This window comes from Staurois parvus, unplaced genomic scaffold, assembly GCF_062004578.1.
Source record: "Staurois parvus isolate SC_StPar_1 unplaced genomic scaffold, SC_StPar_1.0 ptg000677l, whole genome shotgun sequence".
NCBI lineage: Eukaryota > Metazoa > Chordata > Amphibia > Anura > Ranidae > Staurois > Staurois parvus.
The window spans coordinates 275206-296070 of NW_028318473.1; the positions used below are offsets into that span (position 1 = coordinate 275206).

General features: G+C 47.0%; 1 protein-coding gene across 1 annotated transcript in view; it reads left to right on the forward strand.

Moving 5' to 3' along the window:
• Positions 1 to 926: 926 nt before the first annotated feature.
• Positions 927 to 20865, forward strand: part of LOC149447671 (piwi-like protein 1) — a gene marked incomplete at its 3' end in the record, with an annotated part of 53629 nt that continues 33690 nt past the window's right edge. The window contains exon 1 of the mRNA XM_089652240.1: positions 927 to 950. Coding sequence (XP_089508366.1) covers positions 927 to 950 — 24 coding nt within the window. The remainder of the gene's footprint in view (positions 951 to 20865) is intronic.

The following is a 20865-nucleotide window of genomic DNA, read 5'->3' on the forward strand; positions in this document are numbered from 1 at the left end:
CAGTTTTTCGCTAGTGACCTGGAGAATTAAATTTTTTCCACTCCAATTTAAGGCTTAAAGAGCAATTTCTGTCTGTTTTGTGTGGGTCGCCCCCCCCCAATCGACACTGCTGCTGTTATGGCGCATGCATGGGTGTCGGGTCCCAGCAGAGATGTGCAGGATATTCCTTCACATGTGCAGGCATGACAAACTTTTGCTATTTCCATAACAGCTGTTGGGTTGTTTTTTTTTTGAGGCTAGATTCACACTTCCAGAGTGTTGCGATTGATCACTTTTTTCAACGCATTTTGTGTTTTTGTACACGCGTTCTTGATGCTTTTTTGTGTTTTTTGCCAATAGGAAAGTATTGACTTTGGATGGGTATGACTTTATTGCGAATTTGGAGCAACATGGATGCAACTTTCATGCAGCTTTGGAGGGGTGCGACTTGAGTGCCAGAGAGTGTAAAGTCACATCAAAGTCACACTACATGAGCAGAATTGTCACACTTTATTAGCAAAAAACAAAGGTTGCATCAAAGTCGCACCCATCCAAAGTTGCATCAATGTCAATACTTTCCTATTCGCAAAAAACAAAGCACATTAAAAACTCAGTACATGCATTTCTGCCACCTTTCCATTGAAGTCTGTTGAACCAAAAACGCACCATGCTGTGTTTTAAAAAAAAAAAAAAAAAAAAAAAAAAATGCAGTGGCTGAAAAATATATACATGTGAACGAATCCCATTTTACCGTGTTAAATAGACTGTAGTGCGTTTCTGAAAAAATGCAGATAGGTGTGACTCAGACCTACTACTTGAATGGCCTGGTGGATGTTTTAAACATAGTGTAATACAAAGAATATGAGTATGTATGTGTGTAATACACTGACCCACCTAATTGAGGAGGTCCCCCTTTTGTCACCATAACATACCGGACCTGTTGAGGCATGGACTCCACTAGACCTCTGAAGGTACGTCGTGGTATCTGGAACCAAGCCACCTGTAGCAGATCCTTTAGGCCTCTGCCAGTTTTCCGCCTTCCCATACTGCATCTTGGTGCCATCTCTTCCCCAGATAAGTGACACACATGCATCTGGTCATCCACATGACGAAAACGTGATTTATCAGACCAGGCCACCTTCTTCCATTGCTCTGTGGTCCAGTTCTGATGCTCACATACTCACTTGTAGGCTGTGGACACGGGTCAACATGGGCACCCTGACCTGTCTGTGGATATGCACCCCCATACACAACAAACTGCGATGCGTTGTGTTCTGACACCTTTTCTATTTGAACTAGGATTCACTTTTCCAGCTATTTGAGCTACACTGACTCTTCTATTGGATCAGACTACACAGGCCAGCCTTCTCTTCCCCCATCAATGAGCCTTGGCCACCTATGACTCTGTCCTTCCTTGGACCACGTTTTAGTAGGTCTTGACTAGAGATGAGTGAATCGAACCAGGCGAACCGGAATTCGATACGAATTTCAGGAAAAATTAGATTCGCGGCGAATCCGAATATTTGCCTACTTCGGGTGCGCGAATCGGATTTTTCCCGATCAGCCGGCAAAAGTGTCCCTGCAGAGAGCTCCGCTATTTCTGACAGTTCTCTGACAGAAGGAACACATGTACAGCGGTTGAAACCTTGTATCTATTAGTTTCCATTTAGGATACAGATGTTTCAACCGCTGTACATGTGAAGAAGCTGTCAGAGAACTGTCAGAAATAGAGGAACTCTGCACATACACTTTTTGCCGGTTTGGAATTCTTATTTTCATCCTACTTCTTCTTCATCCTCATCCTCATCCTCAGAAGAAGAAGAGGATGAGGATGAAGAAGAAGAAGTAGGATGAAAATAAGAATAATTCCAAGCCGGCAAAAAGTGTATCAGCAGAGCTCCTCTAAGTGTATCTGCAGAATAGAGGAACTCTGCACATACACTTTTTGCCGGCTTGGAATTATTCTTATTTTCATCCTACTTCTTCTTCTTCTTCCTCCTCATCCTCATCCTCATCCTCTTCTTCTTCTTCTGAGGATGAAGAAGAAGAAGTAGGATGAAAATAAGATTAATTCCAAGCCGGCAAAAAGTGTATCTGCAGAGCTCCTCTAAGTGTATCTGCAGAGCTCCTCTAAGTGTATCTGCAGAGCTCCTCTAAGTGTATCTGCAGAGCTCCTCTAAGTGTATCTGCAGAGCTCCTCTAAGTGTATCTGCAGAGCTCCTCTAAGTGTATCTGCAGAGCTCCTCTAAGTGTATCTGCAGAGCTCCTCTAAGTGTATCTGCAGAGCTCCTCTAAGTGTATCTGCAGAGCTCCTCTAAGTGTATCTGCAGAATAGAGGAACTCTGCACATACACTTTTTGCCGGCTTGGAATTATTCTTATTTTCATCCTCTTCTTCTTCTGAGGATGAGGATGAAGAAGTAGGTTGAAACCGTTGTATGGAGGGAATGTCCCAGAACTGTCATAAATAGTCTATTTCTGACAGTTCTGGGACATTCACTCCATACAGCGGTTGAAACATTGTATCTATTTGTTTCCATAAATGGATCCATTTATGGAAACATATAGATACAATGTTTCAACCGCTGTATGGAGGGAATGTCCCAGAACTGTCAGAAATAGACAGAAACTGTCACAGAACTGTCCTTCTTCTCATCCTTCTCCTTCTTCTCATCCTTCTTCTCATCCTTCTCCTTCTTCTCATCCTTCTCCTTCTTCTCATCCTTCTCCTTCTTCTCATCCTTCTCCTTCTTCTCATCCTTCTCCTTCTTCTCATCCTTCTCCTTCTTCTCATCCTTCTCCTTCTTCTCATCCTTCTCCTTCTTCTCATCCTTCTCCTTCTTCTCATCCTTCTCCTTCTTCTCATCCTTCTCCTTCTTCTCATCCTTCTCCTTCTTCTCATCCTTCTCCTTCTTCTCATCCTTCTCCTTCTTCTCATCCTTCTCCTTCTCATCCTTCTCCTCATCCTTCTCCTTCTTCTCCTTCTTCTCATCCTTCTTCTCCTTCTTCTCCTTCTTCTCATCCTTCTTCTCCTTCTTCTCCTTCTTCTCCTTCTTCTCCTTCTTCTCATCCTTCTCCTTCTTCTCCTTCTTCTCATCCTTCTCCTTCTTCTCCTTCTTCTCATCCTTCTCCTTCTTCTCCTTCTTCTCATCCTTCTCCTTCTTCTCCTTCTTCTCATCCTTCTCCTTCTTCTCCTTCTTCTCATCCTTCTCCTTCTTCTCCTTCTTCTCATCCTTCTCCTTCTTCTCCTTCTTCTCATCCTTCTCCTTCTTCTCCTTCTTCTCCTTCTTCTCCTTCTTCTCATCCTTCTCCTTCTTCTCCTTCTTCTCATCCTTCTCCTTCTTCTCCTTCTTCTCATCCTTCTCCTTCTTCTCCTTCTTCTCATCTCCAAGGGCATTTAAATTAAAGGTACAGTGTTCTGCACTAATTTAAAGGCTCTCTGAAGCCTAGAAACCCTTTTTATAAGTTAACTTCGTAGCGAATTAATTCGCATCGAATCAAATTTCTTCCTGGAATTCGCCGAATCAGCCGAATCGAATTTTTGAAAAATTCGCTCATCTCTAGTCTTGACCGCTGAAGACCGGGAACATCCCACAAGAGCTGCAGTTTTGAGAGTTGCTCTGACCCATTTTTTTCTGCTTTCAACATATGAACTTCAGAGACGACATGTTCACTTGCTGGCTAATATATCCCACCCACTTTCAGATGCCATTGTAACAACATAATGTCATTCACTTTACCTGTCAGAGGTCATAGTGTAACGGCTTATCGGTGTATATAATCTCAGTTTAGGACTGCGTTCCCAGTACATTAACTCATTTTATGTTCCAGGAGCCTATTTATTCGAATGGGCCACCTTACACATCCAAATAGTACATGCGCTATTTTTTGTGATGAAGCTCACCACAACACATGGTGGTGTGTTGGGGTGACAATCATTGGCACTGTAGCATGCCAACATGCGATTTTTGCACTCACAACTGTCGCAGCACAACAGTGTACACCCAGCCTATAGAAATGTAATAGTTTTGGGTCAGTTGTATTTAGTTATCCTCGAATTTCTACAACTGGAGCACCAAATAATTATTTCAAAATACCAGGGTTGTTCTGTCTCTCCAATCTAAGCATTGAAAGTGTGATCTTTGTAACGTACAGTTGTGATGAGATAGCGATAACTCCAATCTTACTTGAATAACACAGGCAGTGACTCAATACAGAAGACATCTTGTGGAGTTTATTCCATAAACTGAGAGAATACAACAATGTACATCTGATAGGTCAAAAGATCATAATGTGTCCTGCTTCATGACATGAGGCTAGAAGTTGCAATGCATTTCTGGGAAAAGAGGGAGGGCGATCTATACAGCATTAACTAAACCAAAGGAAAGGGAGGAGCAGAGACAAAATACAGAGAACACTTAAAGGCATATGACAGTCGTGAAACATGACAAGGGTGGATTGGATTTATTTAAAGTTGATTTAAATCACTATTGAAAAGGCTCAATTTAAATCATAATTTTTAAAGAGCACCTGTCATCTCTGTCCCGCAGCGGCTCCTCCTCTGACCCACTGTTGACTCACCGACCGTCCCATTCCCTTTAATGGGACGGCTGGTGATGCGGCAGTGACACAACAAGGTGAGGGACGTGGCGGCAGCAGGTGAGTGGATGCCCGCTAACAGGTGCTGCCATGATGGATCTAAAATAACAGGTGCTCTTTAACCACCTGCCTACAGGGCACTTATACCCCTTTCCTGCCCAGGACAATTTCCAGCTTTCAGTGCTGCTGCAATTTGACAATTGTGCGGTCATTTTTGAGACCGAGCTTTCTTTTGGTGGTATTTAATCACTTCTGGGGTTTTTTTTGTAAACAAACCAAAAACTGAAATTTAAAAAAAAAAGTTTTTTTTTTCTTTAGTTATAAAATTTTGTAAATAAGTGATTTTTCTCGTTCACTGATGTGCACTAATGAGGCTGCAGTGATGGGCACTGATGAGGTGGCACTGATAGGTGGCACTGAAAAGCAGCATTAATAGGTGGCACTGAAAAGCAGCACTGATAGGTGGGACTCGCATTGATTGGTGGTACTGGAAAGCGGCACTGATAGGTGGGACTCGCATTGATTGGTGGCACTGAAAAGCAGCACTGATAGGTGGGACTGACATTGATAGGTGGCACTGAAAGGCAGCTTAGATGGGCACTGATATGTGGCATTGATGTGCACTGGTAGGCACTGATATGAGGCATTGATGTGGCATTGATACACTAACAGGTGGCACTGATGGGGCTACACTGATCATCAGTGCCCTGATGATCCGTGTACATGTCCCCTCTGAGGAAAGGCAATTACCGGCTCTGCTCTCCTCTCCTCTCAGCGTGACAGCTCGTGAGGAGAGAAATGCCGATTAACCGGCATTTCCTTATTTACATGCAATCAGCTGTGATTGGACACAGCTGATCACATGACAAAGCCAACTTCTTCGGTCTTTAAGTTGATCGGTGATCTGCTGTGCTTGAGGGACACAGCGCACCACCGATTGCCGCGCTGCGTGCCCCTGGAGCCGTGCATGCACGGTTAGAATGGGAGGACGTCATATGAATGAGAGAACCCCCTTGCGCCCGTCACTTCCTTATATGGCAGGCGGGAGGCGGTTAAATGAAAGGAATCCGACTCATTCTTGCTGGTAGTTAGAATCTTTAATATTTGCAAACCAAATGAAGGTTTCCTTTTTAGAACAATAAGCTGTCAAGTCCGTAAAACGGCGATATCAGACCCGATTTTAGGTTAATCACACATAGCTGGAGAACGACTCAAATTCTTTTATTTCATGATTACTGTCATGCTACATCACAAAGCTCCATTTCATGCTGAATAAACTAAATTATTAATGTATCTTAAATAGAAATCTATATTTTTAGATGGATTTTTACTCCAAAAGTGTTTTTATTAGAATAAATTTGGTAAAAAAAAAAAAGTAAATCCGATTTAAAATCCATTTTTATCCACTCTGCAAAAAACCCTAAAACCTTCTTAATGACAATTGATGCTTCCCAACCAACATTCTTCAGTGTCTGTTTATTTTTTGTCCCCAGGGGTGAAAGATGACTGGTCGAGGGAGAGGAAGAGGCAGAGCGCGGGGGAGAGCTCGCGTTCAGGAGCAGGCCCAACCTGGACAGGTTTATATGAATGTTTAAGTCCTCTTCCTTTTTTTATTTTTATTTTTATTTTTTTTGGAATATGCTTGGCTGTGTCTATGTAAAACTGACATTTCAGTGTTCTGAATGGGGAATGGGAAAAATGACCCTTCAGGTTTGTATATCCATGAACAGCCGTGTAAGGGACCGCCCTGCGGTACCACTAGCACTCTACTGAATAGGCGTCCCCAGCGCACGGAGTCTAAGTCCTAGGGTGCTTGTTCACCAGGGCCCCTGATGGTGGGGATGGACTTGGAGCCCCCCGAGACCAGGTCGTGGCTACTGGTTGCGTCCGTCAGTGGTAGTGGTATGCGCCAAGGGCTCCCACGGGAAAGAGTCTGATATGAGGAGGTCAGAAGACCCCACTGCGAGGGATGGGCAGATGGATGGATGAGCAAGGTCAGACGGGCCGGGTCGGTAACAGAGAGGACGGTAAGGTACAAGGCAGCGGGCAGAGAATGGTCGGGTCACACGCCAGGTCAGCAACAGCAGGTCAAATCTAATAGGGGGCATCCAGGAGAGAGGTCCAGCAAAGCAAGGGTCAGAATAGGAGAAAACAGCAAGGTCAGGTACAATCCGGGTCAATAACTTACAGGGTACAGGTTCGCAGAATACACAGGATGCAGGAAAGACCAAAAGGCACTGAATGACAGCTCAGGGCTATTTAAATATCCCGCCCTGCGCTGCCATTGGTGCCCAGCGGGCGGCCGCGGCTTCTACTGCGCATGCGCAAACTCGAACGCCGCGGCTGGCCCGGACCTAGTGCCCATGTCCCTGCACAGGGCGGTGCACTGCGCCTGCGCCGGGACCATCGCGGCGGGGATCGAGGAGATCCCTGACATTGCCCCCCCCCCCCTACGGGCAACCTCCGGATGCCCACCCGATCTCTCCACCACGGGTGATCGCGAAAAAACCATGGACATTATGGGCTGGCTCCCTAGAATTGTCCTCAGGGCCATAGCCCTTCCATTTGATAAGGAATTGGGTCTGGCCCCCCCTCCTTCGGCACTTCAGGATTGTTTCTACCTCAAATTCTTCTTCTCCCTCGACCGTCATGGCTTCCGGGGGTCTAGATTCTCGGTCAGGGAAGGCACCTGGGATCACTGGCTTCAGCAGGGACACATGGAAGACTGGGTGGATCTTGAGTGTGTCAGGAAGGATGAGTTCGTAGGCCACTTCGTTGACCATCCGTTTAATGCAAAAAGGGCCTATAAATTTGGGTCTCAATTTCTTCGACGGGCAAAGCATCTTTAAATTGGACGTTTCGCCAGCCAAACCTTCTCCCCAGGCCGCAACACCAGATCTCCCCTCCGTTTCCTGTTGAATGCCTTCCTGTAGTCTTCCCGGGCCCGACTGATGGCCTCTTGAAGCTTCTTATTGTTCGCGGAGAAAAACGCTACCACATCTTGCGTTGCTGGTACTGGGCCTTCCGAGACCAAATCCGGGAGGAAGACGGGGTGAAAACCATAGTTGGCAAAGAACGGGGACTGTCCCGTCGCTGAATGGCGAGCGTTGTTGTACGCGAATTCCGCTAGGGGTAGAAGTGGCATCCAGTCATCTTGAGTAAACGAAGTGTAGCATCGTAAGTATTGCTCCAGGGTCTGATTGGTCCTTTCGGTTTGACCGTTAGTTTGAGGGTGGAACGCAGAGGAGAGGGACAATTTGATGTCCAGGGCTTTGCACAGTGCTCTCCAAAATCTTGACGTGAACTGGACCCCCCGGTCCGAGACAATGTCTTCGGGGACCCCATGCAGCCTTACCACCTCACGAATGAAGACTCGCGCAGTCTCGGCTGCCGAGGGGGTTATCTTCAACGGGATGAAGTGGGCCATCTTGGACAAGCGGTCCACGACCACCAGGATTGCCGTGTGGTCTAGCGATGGCGGAAGCTCGACTATAAAGTCTAACGAGATCTTTTGCCAAGGTCGTTCAGGAATCGGTAAGGGTTGCAGCAGACCCCAAACTTTGTTTCTTGATGGCTTGTTCTTCTGGCAGGTGATACAGGACCATACATAGCCCTTACAATCTTTAGCCATGTCCGGCCACCAGAACTAGCGTCGGAGAAGTTCCAGGGTCTTTTCTGGGCCAAAGTGCCCCGCCATCGGGTGGTCATGGCAATGCCCCAAGACCAGCGTTCGGGCTTCCTCCGGCACCACGATCCGATCTTCCCTCCATAGGAGTCCCCCCTTGTTCTGGAGGGGCCCTCCGACTGGGGTAGAGACCGTTGTGGATGCCTCCATTATCTTGGAACGAAGGTCCAACTGAAGGGCCAAGAAGTTACCCGAGGACAGGATGGTGTCGGGCACTGGGATCTCCTTGGCGTCCTCGTACATACGTAATAATGCATCTGGCTTAGTGTTCTTTGATCCAGGCCGGTACGTAATGTGGAAGTTGAATCTTGAAAAGAATAGTGCCCATCTTGCCTGTCGCGGGCGTAGACGCTTGGCGGTTCTCAGATATTCCAGGTTTTTGTGGTCAGTAAATATTAAGATGGGGTGCACAGCGCCTTCCAGCAGGTACCTCCATTCCTCTAACGCCGTTTTGATCGCCAGTAGTTCTCGATCACCGATATCATAATTCTTCTCCACTGGGGTAAACTTCCGTGAGAAGAACGCTACAGGATGGAGCAATTCCTTGGTGCCTTTCCGCTGGGAGAGGATGGAACCTACTGCATTCTCCGATGCATCCACCTCCAAGATGTAGGGCAGGGCGGCGTCTGGGTGACCCAAAATGGGTGCCGAGGTGAACAGCTTCTTCAAGGCTTCAAAAGCTTCCTGAGCCTCTGGTGTCCATCTGAACCGGGTTCCCAGCTTGGTTAGCTGAGTAATGGGGGAGACCAGACCCGAGAAGTTCTTGATGAACTTCCGGTAAAAATTAGCAAAACCGATAAATCGTTGGACGCCTTTCCTGTCCGTGGGTTCAGGCCAATCCAGTATTGCAGCGACTTTCTGAGGGTCCATCACGACCCCCGCGGTGGAGATAATCGGGCCCAAGAAAGTAATGCTGGATTGTTCGAAACAACCTTTCTCTGCCTTGGCGTACAACCCATGCTGCCGCAATCGCCCCAATACCTTCGCTACATGTATGCTGTGTTCCCCCAAAGAAGGGGAGAAAATCAAAATGTCGTCTAAATGGACGATAACAAAGACATCCAGGAAGTCCCTAAAATATATCATTCACAAAGTGTTGAAAAGTGGCCGGAGCATTGCACAACCCGAACGGCATGACCAAATATTCAAAGTGGCCGAAGCGGGTGCGGAATGCCGTCTTCCACTCGTCCCCCTCCCTTATGCGAACCAAGTTGTACGCTCCCCTCAAATCCAGCTTTGTAAAAACCACCGCTGCTTTTAAACTTTGGAATAACTCCGGTACTAACGGCAGTGGGTAACGGTTCTTTATCGTGACCCTGTTCAACTCCCGGTAATCGATACACGGCCTTAAGGTTTTGTCCTTCTTTTCAACAAAGAAAATTCCCGCCCCCGCCGGTGAAGTGGAAGGGCGGCTGAACCCCTTCTGGAGGCTGCCCTCGATATATTCCTTCAGGGCCCCCAATTCGAGCTCCAAAAGGGGGAAGATTCGCCCAAAAGGAATTTCTGAACCCGGGTAACAGGTCAACGGGACAGTCATATGGGTGGTGGGGGGTAGAGTATCGGCTCCCCGTTTGCTGAACACATCCAGAAACTCATGGTAGGCTGCAGGGATTACTTGTTTTAATTCGGCTTCCCCCTCAGAGCACAGGAGGATTTGGGGGACCCCCGGGCCCGAAGTGCGGCAGTATACCCGACAGTATGGGGAAGGGAACGAGATTACTCCGGTCTCCCAGTCAATTTGGGGGTTATGGGCCCGTAACCATGGGAGCCCCAAAATGACCGAGAAAAGGGGTGAAGCTAAAGCATCCAGGCGGAGGAGTTCCTGGTGCTGGCCGGCAATGACAGTGGCGATGGAGGGGGTTTCCTGGTTCACTACCCCCGATTTTATCCGGGAACCGTCGGCCAAATAAATATTGAACCCCTTCTGTTTCAATTGGAGGGGAATACCCTGCTGGTGAGCAAAATTAATGTCCAAGAAGCAGCTGCATGCCCCCGAATCAACTATGGCCGATACTTCCACGGTCCTTTCTGGAAGCTGAAAGGAAAGGGGCACCAATAAGTATTGGGATGGACTAACATTGCCAATGGACAAGGAAGAAGAGGTGCACTTACTCAGTTTCTGCGGGCAGGATCGTACCATATGACCAGCTTCACCACCGTAGAGGCACAGGTTCTGGGATCGTCTGCGCTGGTGTTCCTCTGGAGATAGTTTTAGGCCGTGCCAGGCCGAGTTGCATGGGTTCAGGGATATCTCCAGGTGGCCGGCTCTGGATGTTTGGCCTAGTTGCTTGACTGGGACCTTGAAATGACCCCCAGGGATTTCCATGACCCTGACCGGACCTCTCAAACCTGCGTTCCCGCAGTCTACGGTCAATCTTAATGGTCAGCGCAATTAAGTCCTCTAAAGTCTCAGGCACCTCCACCCGGGCGAGTTCATCTTTCAGGCCTTCTGATAGGCCTATACGGAACTGATGCAGGAGTGCAAACTCGTTCCAGCGTGTGTCCCTCATATAGCGCCTAAACTCAGACGCGTACTCCTCCGCCGCTCGACGACCTTGCCGGAGCGTGTACAAAGTAGCTTCAGCAGAAGCTGCCCGCTGCGGGTCATCGTATAGGATGGCCATTGCTTTAAAAAAAATTGTCAACCGAACTAAGGTAAGGGTCATTTTTTTCCCTGCAGTCGGTGGGTCCAGTCTTGGGGTTCACCCTGCAGGAGGGAGATGACTAACCCCACCTTCACGGATTCAGTCACAAAGGTCCGTGGTTGTAACTCAAAATAGAGGACAGGACTCACGGAACGACCTGAAGCGCGTGCGGTCCCCGTGGAAACGTTCTGGTAAGGGTACTCGGGGTTCGGCCGCCGGGAGTGGTGCGGAAGCCTTAGAAGCCGGCACAGGGGCTGCTACGGCCGGGGGTGCAGGGACCGCGGCCTGTGGGGCAGGAACGGATATAGTGCAGGTCTGGAACTGATTCTCAATCTGCAGACATCTGTCCTGCAGGGCCGATACGGCCTGTGTCAAATTAGATAGGTGCCTGCAGATCTCCTCAAGCGGCGAGGGCCCTCCTCTAGACTCAGTCATGGCCTTCTGGTACTGTAAGGGACCGCCCGGTGGTACCACTAGCACTCCACTGAATAGGCGTCCCCAGCGCACGGAGTCTAAGTCCCAGGGTGCTTGTTCACCAGGGCCCCTGATGGTGGGGATGGACTTGGAGCCCCCCGAGACCAGGTCGTGGCTACTGGGTACGTCCGTCAGTGGTAGTGGTATGCGCCAAGGGCTCCCACGGGAAAGAGTCTGATATGAGGTCAGAAGACCCCACTGCGAGGGATGGGCGGATGGATGGATGAGCAAGGTCAGACGGGCCGGGTCGGTAACAGAGAGGACGGTAAGGTACAAGGCAGCGGACAGAGAATGGTCGGGTCACACGCCAGGTCAGCAACAGCAGGTCAAATCTAATAGGGGGCATCCAGGAGAGAGGTCCGGCAAAGCAAGGGTCAGAATAGGAGAAAACAGCAAGGTCAGGTACAATCCGGGTCAATAACTTACAGGGTACAGGTTCACAGAATACACAGGATGCAGGAAAGACCAGAAGGCACTGAATGACAGCTCAGGGCCATTTAAATATCCCGCCCTGCGCTGCCATTGGTGCCCAGCGGGCGGCCGCGGCTTCTACTGCGCGAACTCGAACGCCGCGGCCGGCCCGGACCTAGTGCTCATGTCCCTGCACAGGGCGGTGCACTGCGCCTGTGCCGGGACCATCGCGGCGGGGATCGAGGAGATCCCTGACAAGCAGAGTTGGTGAGATTATCCCTCATATATTCTCTCTACTAGGAAGTCGCATACTACAACAGCTTGAAGAGTTTAATTTGCTTTCCTGAATGGGGAATGTGTTTCTCTTTGCAGACTGCAGTAATCTGAATTTAGAATTGATTTTCATCCCTATTCATTAGTTGTACATGTGATGCAGGGCAACGGTATGAAATCTACTGTACAATCTAAAATGTCCTGTAATGGTGCACTGGAATGAAAATTCTTGGATCAAAACCGAAAATTTAATTTTCGTTTGGCTGAAAACGAAATAGACAGTTCAAAAAAAAAAAAAAATTTTTTATATATATATATATATATATATATATATATATATATATATATATATATATATATATATATATATATATATATATATATATATATATATATATATAAATAATTTTTTTTTTTATATATATTCGACTTTTTAACTAGTTGCTGACCGCAGATAGCTGAATGACGGCTGCACTGCGGCTGGCCAGTTCTGGGAGGGTGTCATATGATGTCCTCCCAGAACACGCTCTCCTGCACGCCCCCAGCGATCTCCATGATATCTGTGTCCTATGGACACAGCTGATCACGTGATGCGGTAAAAGGCCAATCACAGCGGCCTGTGTCCAGTGACACGCTGATCACCGGGAAATGCAATTGCTGGTTCTCGGCTGCACTTTCCTCACGCTGTCAGACCGTGAGGAAAGTACTGCTGAGAACCGGCAGTTGTCAGAGCGAGGATCGGCACCGATCATCAGGGCACTGATCAGTGCCGTGTTCGGTGCCCACCAGTTCCACCCACCTGTGCCCAGCAGTGCTGCCCACCTGTGCCGACAGTCAGTGCCCAGCAGTTGTGCCAGTCAATGCCCAGCAGTGCCGCCTATCAGTGCTGCCTCCTCAACGCACATCGGTGAAGGAGAAAAATTACCTGTTTGCAAAATTTTATAATAGAAATAAAGACTTTTGAAGAAAAAAATTTTTTTTGCATTTATTGTTTATGGCACAAAAAGTAAAACACTCAGCGGCGATTTAAATACCACCAAAAGTAAGCTCTATTTATGAGAAAAAAATGATAAAAAGTTCATATGGGTGCAATCTTGCATGACCGCGCAATTGTCATTCAAAGTGCCACAGCGCTGAAAGCTGAAAATTGGCCTGATAAAGAAGGGGGTATAAGTGCCCGGTAGGCAAGTGGTTAAATAAATATGAATTTATTTTCAGCACCTCCTTTTCATCCAATAGGCTGCTATCACACTGAGCAGTTTTTGCAGCACTTTTACTGTAAAAAAAAAAAAAAAAAAAAAAAAGCTCAAGAAAAATACACCCCTTTGAATTCATTGTACTGTATTTCTTCACACTGGTCAGTTGCACTAAACTTGCGGTGTTAGCAATACTGCTTGCCATATTTTTGGTGCATATTTGGTCAGCAAAAAATAAGCACCTCCCCATTGAAGCCTGGTTCACACCAATGCGTTTTTAGGGCTTTTGCTGAAACGCTCTACAGTTCATTTAACTTTGTTTCCTATGGGACACGTTCACATCTTTAAATTTTTTTGAGCTGCTGCGTTTTTGGAAAGGGTCGGGGACTTTTTTTAAACGCAAAATGTTGCATTTTTTGTTTAACCTCCCTAGTGGTCTGATTATGTCCATATTTCTGTGCTCAAAGCGGTACCTTTTTTTGCATGGAAATATGTATTTTTTTTTTTTATTGTAGGCCTGTAATTTTTAGGAATAACTCACTGAAATCTGTCCGAACAAGAGTCTAGTAAACATCCCGGGTATGATAAAACTTGAAACACAAAATTATAATTTAATAAATAATAAAAAATATAATAATACATTTAATTCAATAATATAATCAAACCAAAAACACTGAAATTTGAAATATAGCGCCAAGTTCGCACATCACTGAGCTCAGTCGCAGAATCGTTTTCAGTGTCTGATGAGGAATTTCACCACGAATCATCACTCAATTCTGCAAGTGGTTCTGATTTACTATCGCTGTTCTCTAGCTGGTCTAAAACAGCTTTTGACCTAAAGGGACGCTTTTTGGACGCCATGGACGTTTCTCAGTTTCTAGACAGAAAGAACAGTAAAAATGCAGGCAGGGCGCAGGACAAAACACTCGGGACAAAATGTATGTGAAATGGGTTGATACAGGAATGTTTTACTATGTGATTTTAGTGAATGTCACTTTTTGTAATTTTCAAATTTCTCGCCGGTTCCGTCCCCCGTACGTCCTGACGTCGCAGGGAACGGAACCCAGAAGACAGATGTCGGCATCAGCCGGAGGACATTACAGGGGACACTGTAGGGGGAACATCGCGGGAGCGCAGGACAAGGTAAGTGATCGAGGGATCGCGGAGCAGCACTGCAGTGTATTCCCGAGTGTAGCTCGGGGTTACCGCTTGTGGTACTGAAACTTTACCCCGAGCTACACTCGGGAATACCGCCAGGGGGGTTAATAGACTTCAAAGGAGGTGCCTTGTCTGATGCTTTTTGCTTTATGTGCAAAACACCTAAAACGCAAATTGCATTGGTGTGAACTAGGCCTGAAATGCATTGCAAATGCAGCAATAATGCATGTGTTGCGTTTTTGATGCATTTTTTAACCACTTCGCGCCAGTGCCTCCTGGCCCTTTTAAGAGTTTCAGAAGCCGGGAGGCAGGCGGGTTTTAGGGTCCTGTGACCGCTGTTCACCGTCACGGCGGTCACGTGATCGGAAAAGGTCCCGATCGAAAGGGGAGATCGGTACCTTTCCGTGAGTCACGGACATATGTGCTGGGAGCGCGCAGGACGCATGCTATCAGCACATACGTATTTTCAAATCGCACGCAAATATGCGACCACTCGGTGTCAAGGCCCAGATGCCGGGAGGCTGCATATTTGCATGCGCTCAATGTCAATGAGGTAATCTGTCCAGCAACAAGTTGTCAAAAATTTTTTTTAAAAAGCCTAAAAAAAAATGCATCAACAATGCTCATGCAAATCTGCATTGGTGTGAACAAGGCCTGAAATGTATTGAAAACACAAACGCACACGTGATGCGTTTTGAGTTTTTAATCTGCCCAGCAACAAGTTGGCCAAAAAAAAATTTTTAAAAAATGTGTCAAATGTGCGTGCAAAAACGCAAACTGCATTGTTCTGAACCGGGCCTGAAATGCATTGAAAACGTATTAAAAAAAAAAAAAGCATCAGAAATGCACGTGTTGCGTTTTTTGATGCGTTTTGAGGGTTTTTTTTAATCTGCCCAGCAACAAGTTGGCCCTGCCAAAAAAGAAAAAAAATGCAAGATGCATCTAAAGTGTCACACATGCAAAACAAACAAAATGCAAGCTGCATTGGCACACTGTTGCGTTTTTTATGTGTTTTTTTTTTTTTTTTTTTTTTTTTTTTGTCACATGACCTGTGAAAACACCCTAAATCGTGCGTTTTTGGCGGCCAATATCTGCAGCTTTTTTCAGCGAAATGTCTATTTTCAAGAGATACATTTCAGCCACTGATATTTCAGTGTATCCCTACTGTTCTGTATGTGGTATAGAAGCCTGCAAAGTATTGCACCCACAATGGGCAATCCAAGCATCAGCCTTAGGACACCTTCTCATGGGGCAGACCTTGCCTGCAATTCCCTTGCTCCGCAGGGGATCTGTCCGCTGATTCCCCTCCCACCAAGTAGGTGGACCACAGGTCCATGTCTGCACCACTTATGGAGAGCGGACACAGACCTTTCTTCTTTATGGGCAGTCAGATGTAAGTGGGTACGGATCCAACCTCCCGTTTATTTTCATTGGATTAGAGGTAGTCTGGTAGCCATAGAGAAGAATGGTGGGTCTGCTCAGATCAGACAGGCAGACCTGACCAGGCCACCCATTTGAAAGGGAACCTACCCACCAGAAAAGGTTTGTTTTTTGGGGGGTTTTTTGTCTTTCTTTTTTTCCCTGTATGGACACTAGGCAATTTTTTTCTTCTTTTTTTTTTTTTTTTTTTATTTTTTATATTGAACATGCAAGTATTGGTACAAAAGCACTTTCAGTACAAAAGTTAGAATTCAAATAAAGTTCTGTGGGTTTTCTAGACATATGAGGCACTTGGTAATACCACAAGCTCCAGATAACAGTTCTCTCTTTACTGTTCTTATGATAATTCTCAAAATTAGGAACAGAAATTAAAGTGGAACTACACAGCATCTGACCACCACCAAGAAAAAACCACCTAATAAATTATTTTTTAGTATTCAACACAAAACAACCCATCCATACTTTATTTTGTTGAGAACTTCATTTGAAAAATGCGCTGCCAGCATTTCCAGGCTCAGCCATCTTTAGTAAGGGCAGGTGATTCATGTAGCATTTACTTCCTGGAATGCATCTGCCCTTAGCTTAGGTAGGAGGGTGTGCTTAGCTGAGAGAACCCCTCCTGAAGACTCCTGGGATATATGACCTCATTTGCCTAGGCCTAGAAACCAGGAAGAAACTTAAGAAAAAAAAAGTTCCAAACTAGCGAATATACCTTTTTATATACCAAAGTTAGAAGCATAAGAATGAAATCTAGTCCATGATTGGGAGAGTGGAGTTCCACTTTAACTAGATCTCGCATTCAGAGATGGTTCCCCACAATTTTGTAGATTCAGAAACATTGCATGTCATTTTATTATTTCCATATCACATGTTGTAGATATCCAGTGTGGACTACTGTGAAACGTTTATTCTAATGCTAAGCCGTACGTGTAACTGTTCCTCAATACATTGTTTATTTTGCATCCCGGGCCTCTGTGTCATTACTGCTGCTCAGGGGCGGACTGACAACTCATTGGGCCCCTGGGCAATAGGGGATCATGGGGCCCCTGTGTCCTTGCCCAAACTCAAAGCCTATGAAAAAGGTTCCAGGGGCATCTCATGGGGCCCCCTACTGACCCTGGGCCCTCGAGCAGTGCCCGAGTTTCCAAATGGTCAGTCCGCCCCTGCTGCTGCACCACTAACCCACCTATATTAACTGGATTTTGACTTTAATTTGGTAATCAAGTACATCTAACTCGCCGTCCTGACAGAGATGCTGCTGTACAATTGATCATACATCCAGAGTGGAGACGAGGTGTTTTACTGGCTGAGCCACAAGGTGAAAATAAAGAGGGGGGGGGGGGCTAAATTAAAAAAAAAAAACAACAAAAAACTAATGCAGCGACCACCGGAACTTTACCCATAACAACTTGATAAAAAATAATGTTCTGTAGCAAAGGATACATACATTCCACATTGATAATTATGCTTCCAAAATTGGTGTGTGCTGTAAATTGTCTCCATCATTGCTCCTGTTTCTGAAACCCACAGCCCCTGAGTAGCAGTAAATCTTCAGGCTGTCAGCAGATCAGCCTCTACTTTTTTTTGGCAGTGCTGAAAAATAGATGGCAACTGAGTAAGTGCAGAGCAGGGAGTGACTATGTATTGCTGGATTTTAAACAGTATAGGCACTTATTTTTAATGTTGTACAAAAGGGTTCAGCCTGAAATGATCAATCAGGACTTCTATTTCACCTTCCCAATCCTCAAAGTGGAAGTTTAGTCAGAAACTTATACATTTTTATTTTGGGGATTTTAATGTGCTTTAAAGGATAAGTTCATCTTTAAAAACATGTTTCACCCGTTCTTAGGGTGGAACATGTAATATGTTCCCACTCCTGCAGCCGCTGCCCACTCCAAGGGCTCTAGTGACAGCAAGAGAGGGATCGTCGACCCCAGCTTGCTGTCACTGTTTGTTTTTTGTTTTTTTAAAAAGCCACATCATTCATTCAATCAAAAAGCCACATCATTCATTCATTCAGAGTCTGTGAATGGGAAGCTACAAGTACCAGGAGTCCAGCATGGCACCCGCGATCTGCTACTCCTGGGTGCACTGCTTTACAGGCTCCAAATAAAAATAAGTAAATGCAAAATGTGCATTTTATTATTTTTATGTATTTTTATAAAAGGTGAATTTATCCTTTTTAAGCTCTGCAACTTCCTGGGCCTAGGCACCACTCCCAGTAGTCCAAACCTGTACTGCCTTCTGAGGTTGAGGCTTTGACCTTTGTATGGTTATGAAGTGAGTTAATGCAAGATTGTGCAAAGGTGGCTGCCTGACTTTCTGGGCCTCTCTAGGCCCACATAAAATTTTAGCATATGTATGATTGGCACATCGGGTGGCTGCCATTTTGGTGTAGCCGCCCAATCAAAACATCTGAGATCCTATAAACATAGCCCATAAATGGCGGCACGTCCCTTCCTGAAGACGCCGCCAGGTGAAACATACGTAAAAGCGTGATACCGTTACTTCTGGGCCCTAACACTAGGCTTGGAACGCACGCTGGCGATCCTTAGACATGCTGTCTCCACATTGGCTGTACAGACTGGAGCTGGGGTACGGGCACCCTACAATGTGAGTTTTTTATTTATTTTTTTAAACCATGGTTCCTAATAAATACTAAATTTAGAGCATACAGTATTTTATGGATATCCTTTTTTCATTCAGAGTTCTTCTGAGGGCCACTATTGAGAGAAGGGGAGCCTGGAGACTCACCATATGAGAGCTTGCAGTTGGGAATCCAAATGTTGTTTGATCATCTAAATTCTATTTGACCATCCATTACGGGGGTCAACACTAGAGATGAGCGAATTATTCAAAAATTCGATTCGGCTGATTCGGCGAATTCGTGGAATAAATTCGATTCGAGTCGAATATATTCGCTGCGAATTTAACTTATAAAAAGGGTGTTTCTAGGCTTCAGAGAGCCTTTATATTAGTGCAGAACACTGTACCTTTAATTTAAATGCCCTTGGAGTCTGCTGGGGAAGAGAAATAATACTGTCAGTCAGTATGACATGCAGATGAGTGCCGTCGATCTTAGGATCACCGCACGCTTCACTCATTTGGGCAGTCACGGGGCCAAAACCAGAGTGTGGAGCCACAGTGTGGCGGTGGAGGCAGCAGCAATGGGAGGCCATACAGCACCCTATGAAAAAATGGAACCCACCAGCAGTGTGAGGAGACCTGAAAGTGGCACATGGCAGAGTGTGGCAATGGAGACAGCAGCAATGAGAGGCCGTACAGGGACCCATGACACACTCTGGACCTGGCAGCAGCAAGAGGAGGCGGTACAGGGGCCCATGACAGATTACGGGCCTGGCAGCAGCAATGGGAGGCCCGTAATCTGCCAGCACCCTATGACAAAATGGAACCCACCAGCAGTGTGAGGAGACCTGAAAGTGGCACATGGCAGTGTGTGGCGATGGAGACAGCAGCAATGGGAGGCCGTACAGGGACCCATGACACACTCTGGACCTGGCAGCAGCATGAGGAGGCGGTACAGGGGCCCATGACAGATTACGGGCCTGGCAGCAGCATGAGGAGTCGGTACGGGGGCCCATGGCAGATTACGGGCCTGGCAGCAGCAATGGGAGGCCCGTAATCTGCCAGCACCCTATGACAAAATGGAACCCACCAGCAGTGTGAGGAGACCTGAAAGTGGCACATGGCAGAGTGTGGCGATGGAGACAGCAGCGATGGGAGGCCGTACAGGGACCCATGACACACTCTGGACCTGGCAGCAGCAAGAGGAGGCGGTACAGGGGCCCATGGCAGAGTGGCGAAGCGTAAGCAGCTTAAATTGAAGGCCATACAGAGGCCTATGTTAAAAATAACATGTTTGGGGCATGATTCATGGCGTATTTAGTCAGTTGTGTCAGGAACTGGTGGTTTGAAATCCAGACTAATCCACGCCTGATTCATTTTCACAAACGTGAGTCTCTCCACACTTTGGGTGGACAGTCGTGTCCTCCGGAGTTACAATACCTCCTGCCGCACTAAACACGCGCTCCGATGCCACGCTACTGGCCGGGCATGACAGCCTTTTAAGGGCAAATTCAGCTAGTTGGGGCCAAAGGTCAAGTTTCGTTGCCCAGTAGTCAAGGGGATTGTCTACCTCGGTTGGCAGGGTGCTGTCCAAGTAGGCCCAAGCCTGTTGTTTGAGGTCCTGCTCCAGGTCCACCTGATGCTGCTGCGGCTGGTTAGTAGTTTCCTCACTGCGCTGGTGAAGAAAGCTACTCATCATCGACTGCAGACTGAGGCAGCCGCTGCTGGTGGAGCTGCCACTGCTCCTACCACCCCACCTCTCCCCTGCTGCCATGGCAGCGGAACGCGAGCGCACAGGGCCCACAGTGTCTGAGGATGGACGTTGGCGCAGACAGGCAGAGACCAGCTGACTACATAGGTGGTTTTTATAGTACGTTATTTTGGCCTCCCTCTCAGCAGGTGTGAAAAAGGCCACCATTTTTGAACGGTAGCGAGGGTCCAACAAGGTGGACAGCCAAAAGTCATCCCTCTGTCTGATGGTTATTCGGCTGTCGCTACGCAAGCAACCGAGCATGCTATGGGCCATTTGTGCCAAGGAATGCGAGGGACTCCCTGCCTCCATCTCCACAGCATACTGCCACGGTGCGTCTGGGTCCTCTGTCTCCTCCTCCTCCTCCTCTACCAGATGCTCCTGCTCCTCCACTCCTGTCCGCTGAGTGGAAAAACCACCCATTTCACTCAATAATTCCTGAGCACCAATGTCCTCCTCTACCTCCTCCTCTTCTTCCTGTCCTGCCCCCACAGGGGTCATGTGGCGTTGAGATCTGTGCGCCACGTCTACCGCACCCTGACCAGCCATTGTTAAGAGCATTTGTTCCAGGACGTGCAACAGAGGAATGACGTCGTTCATCCCATAGTCCTGCCGACTCACGAATAGCGTGGCCTCCTCAAAGGGCCTGAGCAAGCGGCAGGTGTCACGC